At 38.6% G+C, this 25,150-nt stretch overlaps 1 protein-coding gene across 1 annotated transcript in view; it reads left to right on the plus strand.

Annotated features, from left to right (window-relative positions):
• EYS (eyes shut homolog) overlaps positions 1–25,150 on the plus strand; it is a 1,660,061-nt gene that overhangs the window by 1,628,921 nt on the left and 5,990 nt on the right. Inside the window, 1 exon segment of the mRNA XM_065888819.1 lies at positions 24,690–24,851. Coding sequence (XP_065744891.1) covers positions 24,690–24,851 — 162 coding nt within the window.

Raw genomic sequence — 25,150 nt, forward strand, 5'->3', positions numbered from 1 at the left:
CGTCTATCCATTAGATTCTCATTAAGTATTTACAAGCTAAGGAGCTACAGTGAAATTATATGCAGTATCCATAGACCTGAATGCAAATAACAGATTAATAAATGCCACAAAAAGTCTCAAATTATTCTCATCTCTTTTTCTTGACTGACTGACTAGAACATAACTGTGGTACAGTAGGAGAGCTGTGGCTAAAGTCAAGATTATTGCATTAAAGTCATGAAATCGAGAGCACATTTGCTGAGAACAAAGCAGACGTGCATCCATGAGGGCAACAATTTAACCTCACAGGCTTATAACATGTGGAGATAGAGAACTATTTATTTAGTGAATAGACTATGCTTTGAGTCCATCATGAGAAACAACACTCTGGAAATTAATAATCTATTTTAGAAAGCTTGAGTTCTACCACTGAGAACAGAAACATTTGGTAGCAAACCACTTTCAATGGGACTTGCTCAACTTAAAGTGATTTAAGAAGTATGCTGAAATAAGCAGTTACTGCATCCAGGGTAGAGAGGTGATGAAATTTTTAATGCTTGAGGGGAATCTTGCAGAGCTTTAGGTTTTAAGAAAATCTGTGCTTTAAAAGCAGAGATGTGGGTCAGCAAGATGGCAAACTAGGAAGCTACAGGCTGTCCTTCCCCTACAGAGACACCAAGTTAACAACACATGGACAATGATACCTCTGTGAGAACTCCGGAGAGCATTTGAGAAGCTACCGCACCCAGGTCATAATTGTGGAGGGAATTTTGCATCCAAATAAAGACTGATTCAGGCTAGAATAATCAAAGGATGTTAAATCTAGGGACAGTTTTGATGAATGTAGATATACATGGCTTAAAGTATCTCCCATAAACTGCATATGAATTGCAAGGAAGAAAAAAAATGCCATATTTATACAGCAGAATAGCATACAGTGGAAAAAAATAAGTCAACACCTTGACAAAGGTGAGCAAAATTGATTTCACCAGTGAGGGACAGATAGATACATGTGCCTCCATGTGTGAAACTCTGAGAAGAACACATCGCCTGTGAAACACCTCAGCCAAGAATGCATACCCTAAATCTGCTTAGAATGAAATATCAGTCAAACCCAAAATGATGAGCATTCCTTTCAAAAACAAAGAGGGAAGAAAAGATCCTTCAAAAACATCAGTGTCATGAAAGACAATGAAGACTGTGGAAATGGTCTAGGTTAAAAGACATTAAAGAAATATGACAACTCAATGCAACATCTGAGTCATATGAGATTTCATACTCTAGGGTAAAATATTATTGGATCAACAGAAAAAATTGAAATATTAATACTAGGTAAGATGAAAGGATGGTATTAATATTAAATGTATTAAAGGTGATAACTGTACTGTGATTATATATATGAGAATATCTGTAAGTTGTTAGGTGCAAAGAGCCATGATGTATGGAACAAATTATTGAGAAAAATTATCATGTAGACAGATAGCTAGACAGCACTAGATAAAGGGTAAGAAAATTAACAAAAGATGAATCTGGGTACAATATGCTTTGTACTCATTTTATTTTTTTAATTTTCTATGCATTTTAAATTATTTCCAAATAAAAGGGTAAAATTAACTAATTTTTAAAAGATTGTATGCAATAATTTGATGACTGGTAATTCTATTCTCCTAGATTGGTTTAATACCTTGCCTATAAATACATTTAGGACCCCAGATTCTCTGCAAATAATCATTTAAAAATTTTAGAATATTTTCTCCCAGTGGAAGAAAAGAATGTACAAAATTAAAGATCCTTCATCATAGCTGATGCTACCGTATATCATGGGTTTGTTTTTAATGTTTTTATCCATTTATAGTAAACAAGAATAAGGTACTGTTTGTCTTCAGAATATTGACACTAAATGCATTGGACATTTTCTTCTTGCTGTTTTTCAGTGTAGCAGAGACTATTTCATTTAATTATAACATGACAGTTTGTACTTTTGAATATGAAATGTTTCTTATTAACACTCTTATTAACTTAACCTTGTAAAAAAAATCTTTTTTTAATTCACTAGGCCCCAAGCTGACCTTTGACATAACTAACCCATAGGCATTAACCCGATTTAAAAACACCATGACCCTTTCTCTTACTACTAGGTTCTACTCTATCTCAGAGAGGCCACCCCAACCATAGTAGAGAACCCTCTCAGAGTGAAAGAATTCCAAGTCCAACCAATAGCTAGCTTATTTCAAAATACCTTTACTGTATGGAACGTCTATGTATCACCGTACAGTTAAGGAAATGGACGGTGTCCCTGTTATCACTGATCAATTAAGAGATTAGAACTACTACTCTACAAAGACAGTCCTAGAGATATATTTTGTAAACACAACTTTGCCTGAACATGAACAATTGTGATTAAATCAAAAATACTACATGTATTGATATTACATGAAACTTAAGACTATTCTTTTTTTCTGCTGATCTTTGTAAACTCCCTGTATCAATCATGTTAGGCTAGGTTATGATGCAATAACAAACAATCCCCAAATCTCAGTGGTTTAACAAACAAAAATATATTTCTTCCTCATGGAATGTGTCAGCAAGGTGGCTTTTCTCAGACTAGTTACTCAGGGACCCAGGTGGATAGAATCTCTTTCTTGACAGATGCTTCTACTACAATCACTGAGTCTAAGAAAAGGTAATACAGCGACTCATGCCCTGGTTCTGACAGAAGTGATACACGTCACTTCTGCTCACATTTCATTGGTCTGAGCAAATTACAAGGTCACTTCTAACCTCAAAAAGAGCAGGAAAATGCAATCTTATAATGTGATGAAAAGGAGAGGAAAACTGAAATGTTAGATAAGTAGCCTTAATGACTACCCCACTCCCATATCCCAATAATAAAGACCAGGAGATTATCAGACAAGAATATCTTACAAAAGAAATAAGGAAGAGGACTTTTTAGCCCTTTAAGTACCTTTCAAACTTTTTAACCATGATGGTTAAAAAAGTAAATAAAAACCAAGGCCATGTATCCTAAAATGTTTAATGATCTCTTCATAGAAACTGTCTTGAATTTCCTAAGTTTCAACTATGGGGTCCTTAACATAAGTCTTCATGGATCATGAGCATTATGGAGAGTCACTCAGAGACTGTCGATGCCAAACTGCACAGAGAAACACTTAACAGAGACACTGGAAACAAAGTAAAATTGGAACAGAAGCACAGGCCTTCCAAGGACCACACACTCAAACACCACATACAACTAGTGGATTATGTCCTGCATTAGGTTTCCATTCGCTACATCTACGTCTTTATTCCTGTCCTGCCCCTAAGTTCATCAGAACCACCTTTGTTACATTCCATATATATGTGTCAGCATATGGTATTCGTTTTTCTCTTTCTGACTTACTTCACTCTGTATGACAGACTCTAGGTCTCTCCACCTCACTACAAATAACTCAATTTCGTTTCTTTTAATAGCTGAGTAATATTCCATTGTATATACGTGCAACATCTTCTTTATCCATTCATCTGTTTGTGGGCATTTAGGTTGCTTCCATGTCCTGGCTATTGTAAATAGAGCTGCAATGAACATTTTGGTACATGACTCTTTTTGAATTATGGTTTTCTCAGGGAATAAGCCGAGGAGTGGGATTGCTGGGTCATATGGTAGTTCTATTTTCAGATTCTAAGGAACCTCCATACTGTTCTCTATAGTGGCTGTATCAATTTACATTCCCACCAACAGTGCAAGAGAGTTCCCTTTTCTCCACATCCTCCAGCATTTATTATTTGTAGGTTGTTTTTTTTTTGGTTACATTGGGTCTTCGTTGCTGTGCACGGGCTTTCTCTAGTTGCGGCAGGTGGGGGTTACTCTTCATTGCAGTGCGCAAGCTTCTTATTGCAGTGGCTTCTCTTGTTGTGGAGCACAGGCTTTAGGTGCGTGGCCTTCAGTAGTTGTGGCACGTGGACTCAGTAGTTGTGGCTTGTGGGTTCTAGAGCGCAAGGTCCGTAGTTGTGGCACACAAGCTTAGTTCGTTGTGGCACGTGGGATCTTCCCAGACTAGGGCTCGAACCCGTGTCCCCTGCATTGGAAGGCAGGTTCTTAATCACTGTGCCACCAGCGAAGCCCTATAGATTTTTCGATGATGGCCATTCTGACCAGTATGAGGTGACCTTGTTATAGTTTTGATTTGCATTTCTCTAATGATTAGTGATTTTGAACATCCTTTCCTGTGCTTTGTTTGTTTGTTTGTTTGTTGTTTGTTTTGTGTGGTACACGGGCCTCTCACTGCTGTGGCCTCTCCCATTGCAGAGCACAGGCTCCAGATGCGCAGGCTCAGCGGCCATGGCTCACAGGCCCAGCCTCTCCGTGGCATGTGGGATCTTCCCGGACCAGGGCACGAACCCGTGTCCCCTGTATCGGCAGATGAACTCTCAACAACTGCGCCACCAGGGAAGCCCCTTTCCTGTGTTTGATGGCAGTCTGTATATCTTCTTCAGAGAAATGTCTATTCAGGTCTTCTGGCCATTTTTGAATTGGGTTGTTTTTTTGTTTTTTTTTGGTTTTTTTTTGATATTGACCTGCATGACCTGGTTATATATTTGGGAGATTAATCCTTTGTCAGTTGTTCATTAACAAATATTTTCTCCCATTCTGAGGGTTGTGTTTCAGTCTTGTTTATGGTTTCCTTTGTTGTTCAAAAGATATTAAGTTTCATTAAGTCCCATTTGTTTATTTTTGTTTTTATTTCCATTTTTCTAGGAGGCGGGTCAAAAAGGATCTTTCTGTGATTGATGGCATAAAGTATTCTGCCTATATTTTCATCTAAGAGTTTTATAGTGTCTGGTCTTAGATTTAGGACTTTAATTCATTTTCAGTTTATTTTTGTGTGTGGTCTTAGGAACTGTTCTAATTTCACTCTTTTACATATAGCTGTCCAGTTTTCCCAGCACCACTTATTGAAGAGACTATCTTTTCTCCATTGTATATTCTTGCTTCCTTTATCAAAGATAAGGTGATGATATGTGTGTGGGTTTATCTCTGGGCTTTCTAACCTGTTCCATTGATCTATATTTCTCTTTTTGTGCCAGTACCATACTGTCTTGATTACTGTACCTTTGTAGTATAGTCTGAAGTCAGGGAGCCTGATTCCTCCAGCTCCATTTTTCTTTCTCAAGATTGCTTTCACTATTCGGGGTATTTTGTGTTTTCATACAAATTGTGACATTTTTTCTTCTAGTTTTGTGAAAAATGCCATTGGTAGTTTGATAGGCATTGCATTGAATCTATAGATTGCTTTGGGTAGTATAATCATTTTCACAGTGTTGATTCTTCCAATCCAAGAACATGGTATATCTCTCCATCTGTTTGTATCATCTTCAATTTCTTTTACCAGTGCCTTATAATTTTCTGCATACAGGTCTTTTGTCTCCTTAGGTAGGTTTATTCCTAGGTACCTTATTCTTTTTGTTGCAATGGTAAATAGGGAGTGTTTCCATAATTTCTCTTTCAGATATTTCATCATTTGTGTATAGGAATTGTGAGATTTCTGTGAATTAATTTTGTATTCTGCTACTTTACTAAATTCATTGATTAGCTCTAGTAGTTTTCTGGTAGCATCTTTAGGATTCTCTATGTATAGTATCATGTCATCTGCAAACAGTTAGAGTTTTATTTCTTCTTTTCCAATTCGGATTCCTTTTATTTCTTTTTCTTCTCTGAATACTGTGGCAAAAACTTCCAGAGCTATGTTGAATAATAGTGGTGAGAGTGGACAAACTTTTCTTGTTCCTGATCTTAGAGGAAATGGTTTCAGTTTTTCACCATTGAGAATGATATTGGCTCTGGGTTTGTCATATATTCTTATCTTGAGGTAAGTTCCCTCTATGCCTACTTTCTGGAGAGTTTTTATCATAAATGGGTGTTGAATTTTGTCAAAAACTTTTTCCGCATCTATTGAGATTATTATATGTTTTTTATCCTTCAATTTGTTAATATGGTGTATCACATTGACTGATTTGGATATATTGAAGAATCCTTGCATTCTTGGGATAAAACCTACTTGATCGTGGTGTATGATCCTTTTAATGTGCTGTTGGATTCTATTTGCTAGTATTTTGTTGAGGATTTTTGCATCTATGGTCATCAGTGATATTGGCCTGTAGTTTTCCCTTTTTGTAACATCTTTGTCTGGTTTTGGTATCAGGGTGATGGTGTCCACATAGAATGTGTTTGGGACTGTTGCTCCCTCTGCTATATTTTGGAAGAGTTTGAGAAGGATAGGTGTTAGCTCTTCTCTAAATGTTTGATAGAATTCGCCTGTGAAGCCATCTGGTCCTGGGCTTTTGTTTGTTGGAAGATTTTTAATCACAGTTTCAATTTCAGTGTTTGTGATTGGTCTGTTTATATTTCCTATTTCTTCCTGGTTCAGGCTTGGAATGTTGTGATTTTCTAAGAATTTCTTCCAGGTTGTCCATTTTATTGCCATATATTTGCTTGTAGTAATCCCTCATGATCTTTTGTATTTCTGCAGTGTCGGTTGTTACTTCTCCTCTTTCATTTATAATTCTATTGATTTGAGTTTTCTCCCTTTTTTTCTTGATGAGTCTGGTTGATGGTTTATCAGTTTGGTTTATCTTCTCAAAGAACCAGCTTTTATTTTTATTGATCTTTGCTATTGTTTCCTTCATTTCTTTTTCATTTATTTCTGATCTGATCTTTATGATTTCTTTCCTTCTGATAACTTTGTGGGGTTCTTGTTATTTGTCTAATTGCTTTAGGTTTAAGGTTAGGTTGTTTATTTGAGATTTTTCTTGTTTCTTGAGGTAGGATGGGATTGCTATAAACTTCCCTCTTAGAACTGCTTTTGCTGCATCCCATAGGTTTTGGGCCATCATGTTTTCATTGTCATTTGTTTCTAGGCATTTTTTGATTTCTTCTTTGATTTCTTCAGTGATCTCTTGGTTATTTAGTCACATAATGTTTAGCCTCCATGTGTTTCTAATTTTTACATTTGTTTTCGTGTAATTGATATCTAGTCTCATACTGTTGTGGTCAGAAAAGATACTTGATACAATTTCAATTTTCTTAAATTTACTGAGCCTTGATTTGTGACCTAAGATATCATCTATCTTGGAGAATGTTCCACGAGCACTTGAGAATAAAGTGTATTCTGTTGTTTTTGGATGGAATGTCCTATAAATATCAATTAAGTCCATCATGTCTAATGTGTCATTTAAAGCTTGTGTTTCCTTATTTATTTTCGTTTTGGATGGTCTGTCCATTGGTGAAAGTGCAGTGTTAAAATTCTTTACTATTATTTTGTTACTGTCGATTTCCCCTTTTATGGCTTTAGCATTTGCCTTATGTATTGAGGCTCTCCTATGGTGGGTGTAAATAAATATTTACAATTGTTATATCTTCTTCTTGGATCGATCCCTTGATCATTATGTAGTGTCCTTTTTGTCTCTTGTAATAGTCTTTATATTAAAGCGTATATTGTCTGATATGAGAGTTGCTACTCCAGCTTTCTTTTGATTTCCATTTGCATGGAATATCTTTTTCCTTCCCCTCACTTTCAGCTTATATGTGTCTCTAGATCTGAAGTGGGTCTCTTATAGACAGCATACATATGGGTCTTGTTTTTGTATCCATTCAGCCAGTCTATGTCTTTTGGTTGGAGCACTAAATCCAGTTACATTTCAGGTAATTATCGATATGTATGTTCCTATTACCATTTTCTTAATTGTTTTGGGTTTGTTTTTGTAGGTCTTTTCCTTCTCTTGTGTTTCCCACCTAGAGAAGTTCCTTTAACATTTGTTGTAAAGCTGGTTTGGTGGTGCTGAATTCTCTTAACTTTTGCTTGTCTGTAAAGGTCTTAATTTATCTTTCAAATCTGAATGAGCTGCTTTCTGGTAGAGTAATCTTGGTTGTAGGATTTTCCCTTTCATCACTTTAAATATGTCCTGCTACTCCCTCTGGCCTGAAGAGCTTCTGCTGAAAGATCGGCTGTTAACTTTATGGGGATTCCTTTGTATGTTATTTGTTGCTTTTCTCTTGTTGTTTTTAATATTTTTTCTTTGTATTTAATTTCTGATAATTTGATTAATATGTGTCTTGGCATGTTTCTCCTTGGATTTATCCTGTATGGGACTCTCTGTGCTTCCTGGACTTGATTTACTATTTCCTTTCCCAAGTTAGGGAAGTTTTCAACTATAATCTCTTCAAATATTTTCTCAGACCCTTTCTTTCTCTCTTCTTCTTCTGGAATCCCTATAATTCAAATGTTGGTGCATTTAATGTTGTCCCAGAAGTCTCTGAGACTGTGCTCACTTCTTTTCATTCTTTTTTCTTTATTCTGCTCTGTGGTAGCTTTTCCCACTATTTTATCTTCCAGGTCACTTATCCGTTCTTCTGCCTCAGTTATTCTGCTATTGATTCCCTCTAGAGAATTTTTAATGTCATTTATTTTGTTGTTTATGATTGTTTGTTTGCTCTTTTGTTCTTCTAGGTCCTTGTTAAATGTTTCTTGTATTTTCTCCATTCTATTTCCAAGATTTTGGATCATCTTTGCTATCATTACTCTGAATTCTTTTTCAGGTAGACTGCCTATTTCCTCTTCACTTGTTTGGTCTGTTTGTTTTTTACCTTGCTCCTTCATCTGCTGCATATTTCTCTTTCTTCCTGTTTTGTTTAACTTACTGTGTTTGGGGTTTCCTTTTTGCTGGATGCAGGTTCGTACTTCCCATTGTTTTTTGTGTCTGCCTGCTGTGGGTGATGTTGGTTCAGTGGCTTGTGTAGGCTTCCTGGTGGAGGAGATTGGTGCCTGTGTTCTGGTGGGTGGGGCTGGATCTTATTTTTCTGGTGGGCAGGATCACATCCGGTCGTGTGTTTTGGGGTGTCTGTGAGCTTAGTATGATTTTAGGCAGCCTCTCTGCTAATGGGCTGGGTTGTGTTCCTGTCTTGCTAGTTTTTTGGCATGGGGCATCCTGTACCAGAGCTTGTTGGCTGTTGGATGTAGCTGGGTCTTTGTGTTGAGACAGAGATCTCTGGGAGAGCTCTCATTAATTGATATTACATGGAGTTGGGAGGTCTCTGGTGGTCCAACGTCTTGGACTCAGCTCTCCCACTTCGGAGGTTCAGGGCCAGCACCTGGGCAGAGCACCAAGACCCTGTCAGCCACACAGCTCAGAAGAAAATGTAGAAAAAAACATAAATATATATATATATTTTTTTTTAATTTTAAAACATTATTAAAATAAATAAAAGAGAGCAACAAAACCAATAAACAAATCCACCAGCAATAACAAGTGCTTAGAACTAAACTAAGATAGACATAAAAATCAGAAACAAATCAGTCACAGACAGCAAATCTACAGTTGCTCCCAAAGTCCACCACCTCAGTTTTGGGACAATTCATTGTCTATTCAGGTATTCCACCGATGCAGATACAACAGTTGATTGTGGGAATTTAATCCGCTGCTCCTGATGCTGCATGGAGAGATTTCCCTTTCTCTTCATTGTTCGCACAGCTCCTGGGGTTCAGCTTTTGTTTTAGACCCAGCTCTGCATGTAGGTCACCCTCAGGCATCTGTTCTTCGCTCAGACAGGACGGGGTTAAAGCAGCAGCTAATTAGGGGGCTCTTGCTCCTTCAGGCTAGGGGGAGGGAGGGGTACGGTAGTCATAATTGGAATGGGGGTGAGCCTGCAGTGGTAGAGACCAGTGTGACGCTGCAACAGCCTGAGGTGTGCCATGTGCTCTCCCAGGGAAGTTGTCTCTGGATCATGGGACCCTGGCAGTGGCGGGCTGCACAGGCTCCTGGAGGGGTGTGGATAGTGACCTGTGCTTGCACAGAGTCTTCTTGGTGGTGGCAGCAGTAGCGTTAGCATTTCATGCCCATCTCTGGGGTCCGAGCTGACAGCTGCGGCTCACTCCCATTTCTGGAGTTCATTTAGGCGGTGCTCTGCCTTCTGTGGGCACATGGGGAAGGAATCCCCTGTTTTCACGCACCTGGAAACAATGGTCTCTTGTCTTTAAGCAGGTCAAGATGTTTTCCTGCACTCCCTCCCGGCTAGCTGTGGTGCACCAACCCCTTCAGGCTGTGTTCATGCAGCCAACCCCAGTCCTCTCCCTGGGATCCGACCTCCAAAGCCCGAGCCTCAGCTCCCAGCCTCGCCTGCCCCAGTGCGTGAGCAGAGAAGCCTCTCGGGCTGGTGAGTGCTGGTCAGCACCGATCCTCTGTGCAGGAATCTCTCCGCTTTGCCCTCTGCACCCCTGTGGCTGCGCTCTCCTCCGCGGCTCCGAAGCTTCCTCCCTCTGCCACCCGCAGTCTCTGCCCTCAAAGGGGCTTCCCAGTGTGTGGAAACCCTTCCTCCTTCACAGCTCCCTCCCAGCAGTGCAGGTCCCATCCCTATTCTTCTGTCTCTGTTTTTCCTTTTTTCTTTTTCCCTACCCAGGTACGTGGGGAGTTTCTTTGTCTTTTGGGAAGTCTGAGGTCTTCTGCCAGCGTTCAGTAGGTGTTCTGTAGGACTTGTTCCACATGTAGATGTATTTCTAATGTATTTTTCGGGAGGAAGCTGATCTCCACATCTTACTCTGCCGTCTTGAAGGTCCCCTGCTACATACTATTTCTTTTTCTTGCCTTTTGGTAGTGACTAAAGTCATGTTTAATCCTGAAGAGAAGTGATAACTGTGGGCACACGTCTCGTTCTTCATCTTAAAGAGGATGCTTTTAACATTTCAGGATTAATTATGGTTAACTGTTTGCTATAGGTATTTGGTAGATACCCTTTACTAGGAAACAAAATGCTAGTCCTAATTTGTTAAGAGTTTTCATCATTAATTGGATGTTGAATTTTATCAAATATGCTTGGATAAAATGAGATAATCATATGATTTTTCTCCTTTAATATGGTCAATTATGTTGGTTGATTTCCTAATGATAAATTAAACTTGGAGCCCTGAGATAAACTCAATTTGGTTATGACATATCTTTTTTACACAAGGAGTTGGATTCTGTTTGATAGAATTCTATGGCTATGTGTACAAGTGAGATCACTCTATAATTTTCTTTTCTCATACTGATCTTCACAGGGTTTTACATCAATCTTATTCTATACTCAAAATATGAATCATAGAGTATTATCTCTTTCTATATATGTGGAAGAGTTTGTGTAAGATGGTAATTATTTTTTAAAAATAATTTGTAGAACTTGCTAATATAATCATCTTGGCCTGGTGTGTCCGTGTGGGAAATTTTTGATAACTGATACAATTGCTTTTATTCTTATAGGAATATCCATATATTTTTTAAAATTTCTCCTTAATTCCATTTTTATAAGTTGTAATTCTTTAGGAATTCATTGATTTCTCTTAGATCTTCAAATTTATTGCTACAAAGTTGCCCATTAGAACCTCTGATTATCTTTTTAATATCTGTAGCATTTAATTTAGAGTATAATTTATTTTTTCCTTGAAGAGTTGAATGCTGAAGACTGGGTTTAGCAAGTTTGACAAATACCCTGAAGGCAAAATCTGCCTTTATCATCGTATTTATTTAGCTTCTATTTCCCTTTTTTCACTTTGTTTTTTTTTTTGTTCGGTTTTGGTTTTGTTTGTTTTGCCTCTGAGTGTTCTTTCTTTCCTGATCATCAATTTATTTAGAAAGATGTTTTAAAATAATTTCTCCAACATTTCTAGTTATTGACTAAAGTCAACAATTAGATTTATTTTAAAGAAACCCTCTGACAGGTATTAGCATAAAGCATTAAAAACTATAGAAGAGGGCTTCCCTGGTGGTGCAGTGGTTGAGAGTCCACCTGTCGATGCAGGGGACACGGGTTCGTGTCCTGGTCTGGGAAGATCCCACATGCCGCGGAGCGGCTGGGCCTGTGATACATGGCCTCTGAGTCTGCATGTGCGGAGCCTGTGTTGCGCAACCGGAGAGGCCACAACAGTGAGAGGCCCGCGTACCGCAAAAAAAAAAAAAAAAACTATAGAAGAGAGTTAAGAGTGCTCTGATAGGACACTGCAAATGGGAACACAACTATTTGGGTCCCCAGATTTGAGAAGGCAATACTGCTGGAACTTGATCAGAGGTTTTGATGGTGGGGGAGGAACACTGATAAAGGAAAAGGTCTGTCCGCAGCAGTACAAGTGCACCAACCTGTAACCCACCCATCCGCACTCCCATTAGAGGTTAGGAAAAGTCCATGTTTTCCAGTAACTCATACAAACTCTTTCTGACAATGAATCATTTTTAGGAGACTTTACTAATCAATGTAGGTTAATTAAGAGTAAAACACCAACACCCCTCTTTTTGGATAAAGAATTGAGGTTCTCAAACAAAAAAAGGGACTTCCCTGGTGGTCCAGTGGCTCTGTGATTCAAATGCAGGGAGCAGGTGTTTGATCCCTGATTGGGGAACTAATATCCCATGTGCCTGATCCCAGGTGCCGTGTGGTGTGCACCCCCCCCCCAAAAAAAAAAGAATTGAGGCTCTGGCCAACGGCCTCAGGGCTGGTCAGTGGGAGGGGCAGTTTTAGAAGGGATAGTTTTCTGAGATAAATAATAGCTAAATATTCAGATGACTTCCAAATTACACAAGTTTCACTCTTGACCATCACTTTTATGGCCTTATTTATTATAAACAGGACCCCCAAAGAAACGATTAATATTTATATTTACCACTGTTTAACAACCGTGGCATTGAGTGGCACCAGACCAGTGGAATCTTGTGAAAAAGAAAGCAGAATGGGCTGATTAGTGAGGTGGAAACACGTGGATTGTAGTGAGGCACTATCTGATTTAGGGAATCCATAGGTTTCTAAAACAAGCAATATTTTAGTTTTATAAGAAACTGCAAAGCTATTTTCTAGAGTGTCTGTGCCATTTTACCTTCTCATCAGCATGTGTGAGAGATCACGTTTCTCCACATTCTCACCAGCATTTTCTGTTGTCATTATTTTTTTTTAACTTTAGTTTTTCCGGTAGGTGTATAGTGACATTTTATTGTCCATAAACTCTTTTTAGACTTGTGGGTATACATGACACCTATTGTTTTCAGTTTTGAGGCCTCAGCTGAAACTCTTAGACAGCAGGAAACGTAACACTGAGAAGTTTCCTGGATTACTTATCTCAAAGAAAGTCAGGCAGACAAGTTTACCTACTAATCAAGCCTCCGAGTTGTCAGATGGAAGGGCAGGGCAGAATCTGTGGGCCGGGTGATATTTTCTAATTGGATTGGTCTGCTAGTTTTGTGCCTATTTGTCTCCCAAGTTGTATATCCCCAAATTCAGCATGGGAAAGTGGAGGAGGCTGCAATTAAAAATACTAGAAGAGTCATTTTTACTAAAGATTTTGGAAGACATTGAGGTTTGAAGAAGTACTGATTGGATACTCTTGAAACAAGCATAGAATAAAAAGGAAGAGACATCTCCACACTTCTGCAGAAAAGCCAGCAGTTGAGCTCCAGCCATGATGGAGGAGGTCCCCAACAGGAAGGTTTTCTGGAGCAGGTGAAAGCCACTGGCTGCCGGCTGAGGCAGCTCTCAGGGGCGGAGGGGGGGTGTGGTGGTATGAACAGATCTGAAGGCATTAGGAGTAGCAAACTTTGTCAACACGTCACCATTTTCTTACTTCAGGTTTTGAAAGCGGTAAGATGCTCTCAAATAGCACACATCAAAGAGGGAAATATGAAAACACCTGAATTATAAATACAGTATATTTCAGCAGCTGCTTTTTTCTTTTTCATTATATTTATTTTCCTTATATCCATACTCTGTGTCTTGCTTAGGTTCAAGCATACTTTAATTTTAATTTGTCAGTTGTCTTTGAATTACCATGGACCTGGGCACATATTATCATTTTTTAATATCAAGTTCAGTTTTAAAGGGAAAAAAAGAACACCATGTCTCTCCTTGTCTTGCTGTTCTAATGAGAGTGAACATATTACCCACTGAATCAGAACACTTTGAAGTCCTATTTATGGCTTCTACCTGTCTCCGTGGGCAGACCCACTCACATCTAAAAGGCATCAAAACTTTTAGTACTCTACTTGAGCTGTAAAAATTTAATGTACAAAATCATCGTAATTCAGCACTAAAAGGTATCAACTATCTATTCATGGTTTCAAAAAAGCACAGTCATTTAAAAGTAGATCTTCATCTGTCTTATCTATTTAAATAGATCCATCCCTTATCTAAGAACACAGGGCATTGAAATTCTTGAGCACACAGCTTTGAGTTACAAGAATTTCAAGCCAGTGGGAGAAATGGGAGGTGCGAGCCTATGTGCAGCACCTCAAGTGAGATATTTTGAAAACAAAAAAGGCAAGGCCTCATATTAACATCCAAAATATAGAATTTTAACCTAATTAGGATTATGCTTTATTATAAACACTTATCTTTTTTGGAATTTTTGTGGTTCTGAAAGTGCTGAAAAATTTCCTATAATCTTCAGCACCAGTGGTCAGTGGGTTAAGAACTTTACTTTCTAATTCTTAAAGTAAACATAGTACCATAAAAAGCCAATGTTAAATACTCTTTAAGGGGATATTATGGTGCAAAATGCAGATTCCCATTCCCCTTTCAAAATGAAGGTACTCACTACCTCAACTGCTGGGAAAATTGCCTGCACGTAGCTTGAAGCTGAGTCCCTCCCCAAGACTGAAGGGAACTGCCTTGTCCACCCTAGCGACAGCCTGAATCTAATGACTATTTGATGTGTAGGCAATGGGGAGAGAGGTGCCTCAAAGGCCTGGCCACCATGCCTCAATGTGAAGTAACTCTGAAGGGTCATCCCAGCTCCAGAGATCTCATGAAATCAGCTGCCAACTTCTCTCTCCTGCCGCCTTCACCCTCTCACAGGTGTTGTTTCCAAGAGCATTCTCCAATAAAACTCCTGTACACAAATCTCCACCTCAGAGTCTGTTTCCTAGGAAACCCACTCAAGCGAAAATGATGCAGGAACTAGCTTGAAGGGGCCCCAACTGGTCAAATGAGTAAGAGTTTGAGAAACAAATTAATTATAATTAATTAATTATATTAATTATAATATTAATGGATTAATACCCACTGAATAAAAATAATGAGACTATACTAATGTAAAGGAAGGAAGGAAGGGGGGAGGAAGGAAGGAGGGGAGGAAGGGAGGAAGGAAGGAGGGGAGGAAGGGAGGAAGGGAGGGGGAAGGAAAGAGAGAAGGAAAGAGGAGAGATCTTCCTTAGATTTATTTATTAGTAGAATTTCAATTAATAACTGCAAAAGGAATGTTACAAATAGAGAATCAACACGTGGCAACAGTCTCTGGAATGCTGATTCCAGCTGGAGTTGTCAGTGAAGGTGGTGGTTGGCTGAGGAACAGGGTATTGATAAAATCTTGGAATACCTTCCCACAAAATACAAATTAATTGCAAATGGAAATTGAGAATTTAAAGTGAAGAAACCTGTCAAAGACAAATATGTGCAGGCAATCAAAATTAGCATTACCAGTAAAAAGGTGGGTCTACATTGTGTACCTCTTCACGTGCACAGCATCATTTTTTGGTATTTCTGCAAAGATTACATGATCTGAATCCGGTCATGCAGAAACATCAGATGAATCTAAGTGGACAATTATCCTAAGAATGTAAGACCTTTTAAAATCTAAGGATGCAAGACCTAGAAAACAGATAAGAACAGAGAAACTGTTCCAGATTGAAGGACTCTGAAGAGACACGACAACCAAGTGCAACACATATTCCTGGAGGGTATCCTGGATCAGCACGGAAATAGCCACTGTTGGGACAGTTGATTACATTTGAATTGAGTCTGTAAGTTGGATGGTAGTATTGTACCAATGTTGATTTCCTGGATTTTTTTGTTTTTTTTTTTTTCAAAGAGTTTTTTTTTTTTTTTTTTTAGATGTTGGGGGTAGGAGTTTAGTAATTTATTTATTTATTTTTGCTGCGCTGGGTCTTCATCTCTGTGCGAGGGCTTTCTCCAGTTGTGGCAAGCGGGGGCCACTCTTCATCGCGGTGCGCGGGCCTCTCACTATCGCGGCCTCTCCTGTTGTGGAGCACAGGCTCCAGACGCGCAGGCTCAATAGTTGTGGCTCACGGGCCCAGTTGCTTCGCGGCATGTGGGATCCTCCCAGACCAGGGCTCGAATCCGTGTCCCCTGCATCGGCAGGCAGACTCCCAACCACTGCGCCACCAGGGAAGCCCGATTTCCTGGTTTTGAGGTTTGTGTGCTAATTATATGAGAGAATATCCTTGTTTGGGGATAATCACTGGAATATTTAGAAAGGACGGGGCATCACATCTTTAGATTGCTCTTAAAAGTTTCAGAAAAAAGACTAATAATGATAAATGGTGTGCGTGCATGTGTGTGTGTAACAGAGAAGAAAAAAATTCAATAAAATAGAAACAACTGCAGAATATGGGTGAAGGAGATATAGGAGTTCTTTTTATTACGGCCACTTTTCCATAAGTTTACAATCATTTCAAAATAAATTATTAAAAGTTATTTTCCTTTTTGTTTTCATTATATAACTGGGTTTTTAAAAAAAATTTTTTTAAGCACTTTCAGCACTTTAAGTGTCCTTGTTTCTATTGGACAAAACGATCTTTTAAACACCTCAAAAATAAGCTCAGACACAGCAAATGTGGTATACACTAAAAAAAAAAAAACAAAAACAAAAGCCTCAGAGGTGAAGATTAAACTAATCATCATAAGGCCTAGTGCTACCTGCTACTGACAGGGTTAGCTTGTTTTTCCTCTGAATCATAGCTTTGTACAATTCTATACATGTGGATGTAATATCATTCCTTGGATATTTATTGAGACTTGTCTTATGGCCCAGGATATAGTAAATAGTTGTAAGCGTTTCACATGTTTTTTTTTACAAGAATGTGCATTGGGAAGTGCTTTGTTCTTCCCATTCATTATATCAAACTAGTTGATTGTGCTGTTTAAATCTTCTATATTTCTTACTGATTTCTGTCACTTGACTCATTAACCACTGTTAATTACTGAATTCCAGATCATATCTCAGCCTAGTCGACTACCGCCCTGAAAGTTTAAAAGTCGTCTCAGCTGTCCTGAGCTCTACATCTTCTCCAAATGATTTGCTCCTCCCACAGTCCCCATCATTTTGGTTAACGGCAACATCATCCTTCCAGTTTCTCAGGGTAAAAAGCTTGCAGTTATCCTTGATTCCTCTTCTTCTTTCTTCCCACATGTAATCTTTCAGCAAATCTTGTCAACTCTAACCTTAAAAGAGATTTGAAATCTAACCACTTCTCACTACTTCCACTCTCCTTCTCTGATCCAAGCCACCATCATCTCATACCAGTATTAATTGTAATCACTTCTTTGACAGGGAGACCCCTATTTTCACCCTTGCTTTTGTCACTTTCAGTGCAGCAACCAAAGTGATATGGTTAAACTTAAGTCGTGGCACTCCTCTGTTCAAAACTCGCCAGTGATTTCCAATTTCATTCTGTCTAAGCCAAAGTCTTTATGATGGACTTTAGGGCCATCCATGTGTAGACAATTTCCTATGGATCTCTCAGGTTTCTGCACAATTCTTGAGCACAGGCACTGCTGCTTTTGTTTCGGATTATCTTTTCCAGTATGTTTATGTAAAAAACATCCTTGGAAGATAGAGATACTGCCTTCCTTCAGAGCGACACAGCGTGCTCACTGCCAGTTATAAAAAATGTGTGTCTCTGACCTCAGATTTCCTCTCTAAGTAAACAAAATTTCTGACACTCTGGCTATTGCTAATACTGTAAGCAATAAATTGTCCTTTGCTTCTGACCCGGGAGTTTTGTGTTTTCTGCTATCATCCATGAAAATTTGGCACACTAACTTATTAGCCTGCCAGCGGATAAAATCTCAGATACTTCACAGTTCTTTACAATGTGATCTGGTCCCCATAACCCCTCTGACCTTCTCCCTTAAAACTCTCCTCTTCTTTATTGCCCTTCGGTCACACCGACTCCTTCCTGTTCCTTGATCATGGCAAGAGCCCTCCACGGGGCCTTGCCCTTGTTATTCCCTCCCTCCCCAGTGATCCTCATAGGCCTCTCCTTGAGGCTTTTATTCTAATATCACTTTCCTTGAGCCTACATGCACATCCCCTAATTTTTCTTTCTAGGGTGTATCAACATCTAGCATATTACATATTTATTTACTTTGCTCAATATCTCTACCCACAAAGATGAAAGCACCAGGAATTTTTGTTTGTTTGTTTTACTGCTAACACCTCTGACAGTCAGCCAAAATCCTTCAAGTCTACTTCTGGGAACCTAGTGGAAGTCTTAGCACAAACATTTGCCTATGGTGGGATAAGGAGGGTTGTCAGTGGTTAGCAAGTCTAGAAGATGGAAATCAGGAAGTATTACATTTATGGTTCAAAATACATGTGGAATACCTTCACCATAAACTGATGATTTTCAGGAGTTAGTAGGCATACAAGAAATAACTGGAAACTACTCAATGACTCAGCAGCTGGTATGGCCCTGTCAATTTTCCCCTTCGCTCTCTTTTAATCCGTAAAAGAAACAGTTGAGTCATAGAGAACTTAGGTATTTTTCCTGTTCTACTCCCTCCTTGAAGCCTGGTAAATAAAAACATACCTCTTTTTAAATATCTCACACCAATATTTTGAATGTGTGCCATTATTAGAAAATTTACTTCTCCCAGTACTTTCTAAATATGATTGAATACTTAATTAAATAATAAGCTATTAGAGTCAAGCAAGTCTTCTGCATTATATAAAAAAAGAAATAAGTCTGTATTAAGTACCTTTTCAAGACATACAATGCCAGAGCTACTAATAAAATCTATTTCTTTTGATTTTTAGTTCAGTGACCTTTACATATAGTTTCTTACTCGTCACTTTTTTGGAGAAGGGCGGGTGGGGCGGTCAGTTGTCTTATCACGAGCTCACATGTGCACAGAGAATTCCTGGTTCTGGCGCTGACCCAGTATCAACAACAGTTTCAGGAGAAACCTCCTAAGGTTTAATTTAATTTAATTTCCATAAATCGGAAGGACAGATGAAGGAAAATGCAAGCGTAGCTTACACAGAAGGGAGCCAATATATATGTTCTAAGTTGGTGGAAGGAGAAATTAAATTTAAGAATATAATGTTAATTTTTAAATGTAAATTTTAAGAAAACAACAATAATAATAGTCATTACTTACATAATATTTACTATGTGCTGGGCACAGTTCCTTAAATATATTAACTCATTTAACCTTCACGACAATCCTATGAAGTACTCAGATTTTCTCCATTTGAGAGACAGAAAAACCGAATCACAGAGGGTTAAGTAAGTTGCCCAATTTCACATACCTAGTAATGGTGGATCACAAATGGAAATAAAAAACAACTATTTAATTGGAAGAAGGTGTGGATGAAAAATTAGGCAGTATTAAAAATAATTTGTAGGGCTTCCCTGGTAGCGCAGTGGTTGAGAGTCCGCCTGCCGATGCAGGGGACACGGGTTTGTGCCCCGGTCCGGGAGGATCCCACATGCCGCGGAGCGGCTCAGCCCGTGAGCCATGGCCGCTGAGCCTGCGTGTCCGGAGCCTGTGCTCCGCAACGGGAGAGGCCACAACAGTGAGAGGCCCGCGTACCGCAAAAAATAAAATAAAATAAAATAAAGGAGACTGTAACTGTGGGATGAGTAAGGCTTTCTAAAACAAGACACGACAAGCAAAAAACATAATTTATAAAACCAAGTAGTTTGGTGAATAAAAAATAAAACTTTTGAATAACAAAACAAACCATAAGCAAAGTCCAAAGAAAAATGAATGAGATTATGTTTGCAAAATATATAAGAAAGGACTGGTATACAGTATAAAATTTTAAAACTTCATATCCAATAGAAAAATATGCAAAAGACATGAACAGAAAAGTCACAGAAAAACCAAATGTGTGATACTCAAACAAGAAGCTCAACTTCACTTGTAATCAGCAAATTGCTAATTAAATATTAAATTCTGTATGATTGCCCCAAGTTAAAAATGTGAATAATTTCAAGTGTGGGTGGGGATATGGATATGCATACTCTGTCACCCACTGCAGACTGGAGTATAGATTGGTACAGACAACTTTGGAGGGGACTTTCGTAGCATCTACTAACTCTAAAAATGCACTTGGACTATGACACAGAGATTCTATTTCTCACATATTTACACACGAGAAACGTTCTTACATGTTTACAGGGAGGTATAACCAAGTATGTTCACTACAGAAGCATTAGCAATAACAAAATAATTTTAAGCAACCCAAGTGTCTATCAATATGAGAGTGGTTAAAGTTAACCGGAGATAAATTACGATATATCCAGAAGTAAAAAGAGGCCAGCGTATATGGATTTTAACGAACAAGGAGGAAAGTGGACAGACAGGGCCACCATGCAGGCTGTTCACTGAACATCTCCAGGGAGCACTTTTCACATAGACTGAAATGTGAATGGCACCCCATGGAGTTGTACAGTGTAACATCTGCATAACGATACCTGGGGGACCTGAAGATGGGGATGATGTCGGGGATTTAACAGGAAACCAAATCATACAAAGCCTCAGAGGCCATGGTAAAGAATCCGCATGTTATTCTAAGTAAAATCTCTAAAGATTATAAACAGGGAAATGAATTCATGTTTTTTGGGGTTTTTTTTTGTTTTTTTTTTTTTGCGGTACGCGGGCCTCTCACTGTTGTGGCCTCTCCCGTTGCGGAGCACAGGCTCAGCGGCCGTGGCTCACGGGTCCAGCCACTCCGCGGCATGTGGGATCTTCCCGGACCGGGGCATGAACCCGTGTCCCCTGCATCGGCAGGCGGACTCTCGACCACTGCGCCACCAGGGAAGCCCGAATTCATGTTTTTAAAAGATTCCTCTGGCAACCATGTGAAATGAATTAGAGGGGCTTAAGAGAAGTGAAAGGTCAGTTAGGAGTGTATTGCAATGGTCTAATCAAGAGGTGAGAGTGACCTCAATCTGGATAGTGGCAATGGAAATGGAAAGCTGTAGACAGACGTAAATATATCATCCAGACAGGATCTGCAAGACCTGCTGAAGCATTACCCTGGCAAAGGCAGAGGAAACGTTGGAGAGAGTGCAATTAGGACGACTACCAGTTTTCTGTACAGAGCCGTGAATGGATAAGGGATCCATTTACTGATCTGAGGAAGTCTGGGGGAGGAATATTTTCGAGCAGTACAATTTCAAACGTGTTAAACTTGATATGACTGAGATACCCAGGACAAGTTATCAATGAGAAAGATGGCTATATGAGATTGAGCTCAGAGAAAATGTTTAGACAGATATAAATTTTAAAGGAGTTGTGATATGATTTTTGAGCACATGGAACTAGATGAGAGATCACCAAGAGAAAGAAAAAAAGAGGGAGGAAGCTAGGAAAGCACTGAGGAATTATAAAATTTAGAGGACAGAGGCACATGCAGCCAGAGAGATAGAATGGGAAACCAGAAGAAATGGCTGAGATGTCCTTCAGTGAGGGAACTGCTAAGGAAATTATCCTATATCCATTCTATAAAATATCATGCCCACACAAATACAGTCAGTTAATCTTTGACAAAAGAGCAAAAGCAGTACAATGGAGAAAAGACAGTCTTTCAAACAAGTGGTGTTGAAAAAGCTAGATATGCATATGCAAAAAATAAAAAGTCTAGACACAGACATTATCCTCTTCTCAAAAATTAACTCAAAATGGATCGTATACCTAAATGTAAAATACAAAACTATAGAACTCCTAGAAGATAGGAGAAAAATCTAAATAACCTTGAGTTTGGTGATGACTTTAGATGCAACACCACAGGCAGGACCCATGAGAGAAAGAATTAAGTTGGACTTCATTAAAATTAACAACTTCTGCTTTGCAAAGGACTTTCAAAATAATGAGAAGACAAGCCACAGACTGGGAGAAAATATTTGCAAAAACATGTCTGAGAGAGGACTGTTATCCAAAACAGGCAAAGAACTTGTAAAACTCACCAACAAGAAAATGAAAAACCCAATTTAAAAGTGGGCAAAGGATCTGAACATACACCTCACTAAAGAAGATACACACATGGAAAATAAGCATAAGCAAAATGATCCGCATCATATGTCATTAAGGAACTGCAAATTAAAGCAACTGTGAGATACCATGCCTACTAAAACAGCAAACATCAAAAACGCTGACGACACCAAATGCCAGAAGTGGTGTAGAGCAACCGGGATGCTCATGCACTGCTGGCAGGAATGCAAAATGATACAGTTACTTTGGAAGACAGTGGGCGATTTTTACAAAACTAAACATACTCTTACCAATGATCCAGCAATGACACTCCTTGGTATTTAACCACATGAGTTAAAAACTTATCTCCACACAAACCTGTGCACCGTTGTTTATAGCAGCTTTATTCATAATTGCTGAAACTTGGAAGCAATCAGGATGTCCTTAAGTCAGTGAATGTATAAATACGCCGTTGTTCTTACAGACAATGGTATATTATTCATCGCTGAAAAGAAATGAGCTATCAAGCCATGAAGACATGGAGGAGCCTTAAATACCTATTACTAATTGAAAAGAGCCAATCTGAAAAGGCTACAGGCTGTATGATTCCAACTCTATGGCATGCTGGAAAAAGCAAAACTATGAGGACAATAAAAGTATCAGTGGTTACCAGAGGGAGGGGAGAAGGGAAGGGTACATAAATGAAGCACAGTAGATGTTTAGGACAGTAAAACTATTCTTTACGATACTATAATGGTAGATACACGTCACTACATTTGTCAAAACCCACAGAATGTACACTAAGAATGAACACTAAGGTAAACGATGGACTATTTTTAACCAAGTCTATTTTTTAAAACACTGTGCAAGTATTTAAAAGAACCAATAGGCAAAACACGCTAAAGTCGAAGTTTCGTGAAGACAGATTATTGAGTAAAAAAGGCAAGTATATTATGTATAGTTTATATATAATATGGTTTCATTTATGTGAAATAAATCGGGTACTAGATATACACACACATTAATTGTATGTGCACTGAAAAACAAGGCCTGGCTATATAATATTCAATAAACTGTTCATAGTGGTTCCTGGGAATTAAGAGAAGAGAAAGAAGAATGACATTTCATCTTTTTACTTTACACTCTTCCGTATTATTTAAATGACTTATAATAAATAGGTCTTGCTTTAGTAATACTTAAAAAAATAATTTCAAAAGGACACACTTTTAAAACCTTCTCTGTATTCTTAATATAAACTTTAATTCAGTGTTGATGAAAATATGGTTCAAGTGACACCTAAGTCAGAAATACCTGGATGTTTATTAACATGTGTCTGCTTCCTAGACCACATCTCAGTTTTAATAATTCAGATGCTCTAGCAATGAGGTACAGGACTTTGCATCCTTAGCAACTACCCCGGGTGATTCTAACCTCTGACATTCTTAATTGCAATAAGTCAAAATGAATGATGTAGTCGCTTAAAAATCAGCGAATGCCTCTGGGGTAAACACTTACCAGATACCTGTCAGCCTAAAAGTGAAAGACAACAGTTAGTACAGGCCTGACCCAGAGGGAGAAAAGGCAAAATAACTAGATTAATGGCTCAAGGTAAGTGGTGAACCAGCACACACACAAGAAACACTGTCACATTATAAAATGAGAAAGAAAGAAGGAATATAGACTCCGTAAAGAGATAAAAACTGCCTAGTGTTCAGAACTTTCCTTCTTCGTCTAATAATTCCCATCTGGTCAGTTATACACAGAAGCATCAAGTAATATCTGAGGGACTATAAACCTGTATAAATGATTCTACTTCAATTCATATTGAAATGAATTTTCTCATGCTTAACCTGAAGTAAAACCCAAGAGTTAGCACCTTCTGCAGAGGTATGGTCCTAAATTAATGCCAAGTAAACTGACATTTATTTCGATTTATATAATCACTTAGGGACTTCCCTGGTGGTCCAGTGGTAAAGAACCCACCTTCCAATTCAGGAGACTCGGGTTTGATCCCTGGTCAGGGAACTAAGATCTCACATGCTGCAGGGCAACTAAGCCCACACGCCACAACTACTGAGCTCACGCACCTCAACGAGAGCTCGCATGCCGCAAACTACAGAGTCCATGCACTCTGGACCCCCCATGCCCAGGAGTCCGCGCACCACAACTAGAGAAGCCCACAGGCCTCAACAAAGACCCCGCATGCTGCGACTAAGACCAGACGCAGCCCCCAAAATTAATAAAGAAAAAATTAATATATATATAATCACTTAAAATATCTCTTGACTTGATTACACTTTATACTTTAATCAGATATATAGAAACTGAAGAATAATTCATATAGTGATGCCTTCTATCTTCCCCTATTTGAATCTTTTTTAATGTAAGGAAGACATTCCCTAGAATCTCACATTTTTGAGATACGAATAAGATATTCTCAGAATCTATGCATCTGAAGTCTTTCTATAACGCAACCTGGAGCAGAGGATTTGTGTCATACAGTACCAAACAAAAGGAGCACAGAAGGTTTTTTTAATTGGCCTCTAGTTAGTGGGATTAGAACAGAGTTACCAAGGTTCAACGTGTTCAGTTGGGAGCAGCTCTTGGAAGGTAAGTTCTTAAATGACAAAACTATGTGAATTTATTGTATTTATGAGCAACACACTTTTGAAATTCAGGTCTCTGTTTTGTTTTGTTTTTTAAGCTTTGTCTATAAGTGATCCATCTTTCAAAAGCCACGAATTATCCTGGATGTCTTTTGCTTCCTTTCCTGTTCGAAAAAAGACACATATTCAACTGCAGTTCCAGCCTCTTACTGCAGATGGCATCCTATTCTACGTTGCCCAACGCTTAAAAGCAGAGTCAGGTAAAGTTGGCAAGATCTTTGCTGGGGAAAAAAAAAATTCTAATGAATTCCTAACAGGCTCTTAAGTGATGTGTCATAGAGTATTTTTTTAAGTCACTTAGTCTATAAAATATGTAAACATTTGATCTTTTTGTTCTATTGTCCCTGCAAATGTATGCTTTGAATTGACTCCTAAATATGAATGTTAGCAAAATAGCAAGAGCTTTGTTAGAATTACAGTTAGCAAAGTCCAAATATAGCATATGCTCAACTTTATAACAATCCCATCAAAAAAAGAGGTTGAAGCTATGCATAATAGT

Source organism: Phocoena phocoena, chromosome 12 (genome assembly GCF_963924675.1).
Source record: "Phocoena phocoena chromosome 12, mPhoPho1.1, whole genome shotgun sequence".
Classification (NCBI taxonomy): domain Eukaryota; kingdom Metazoa; phylum Chordata; class Mammalia; order Artiodactyla; family Phocoenidae; genus Phocoena; species Phocoena phocoena.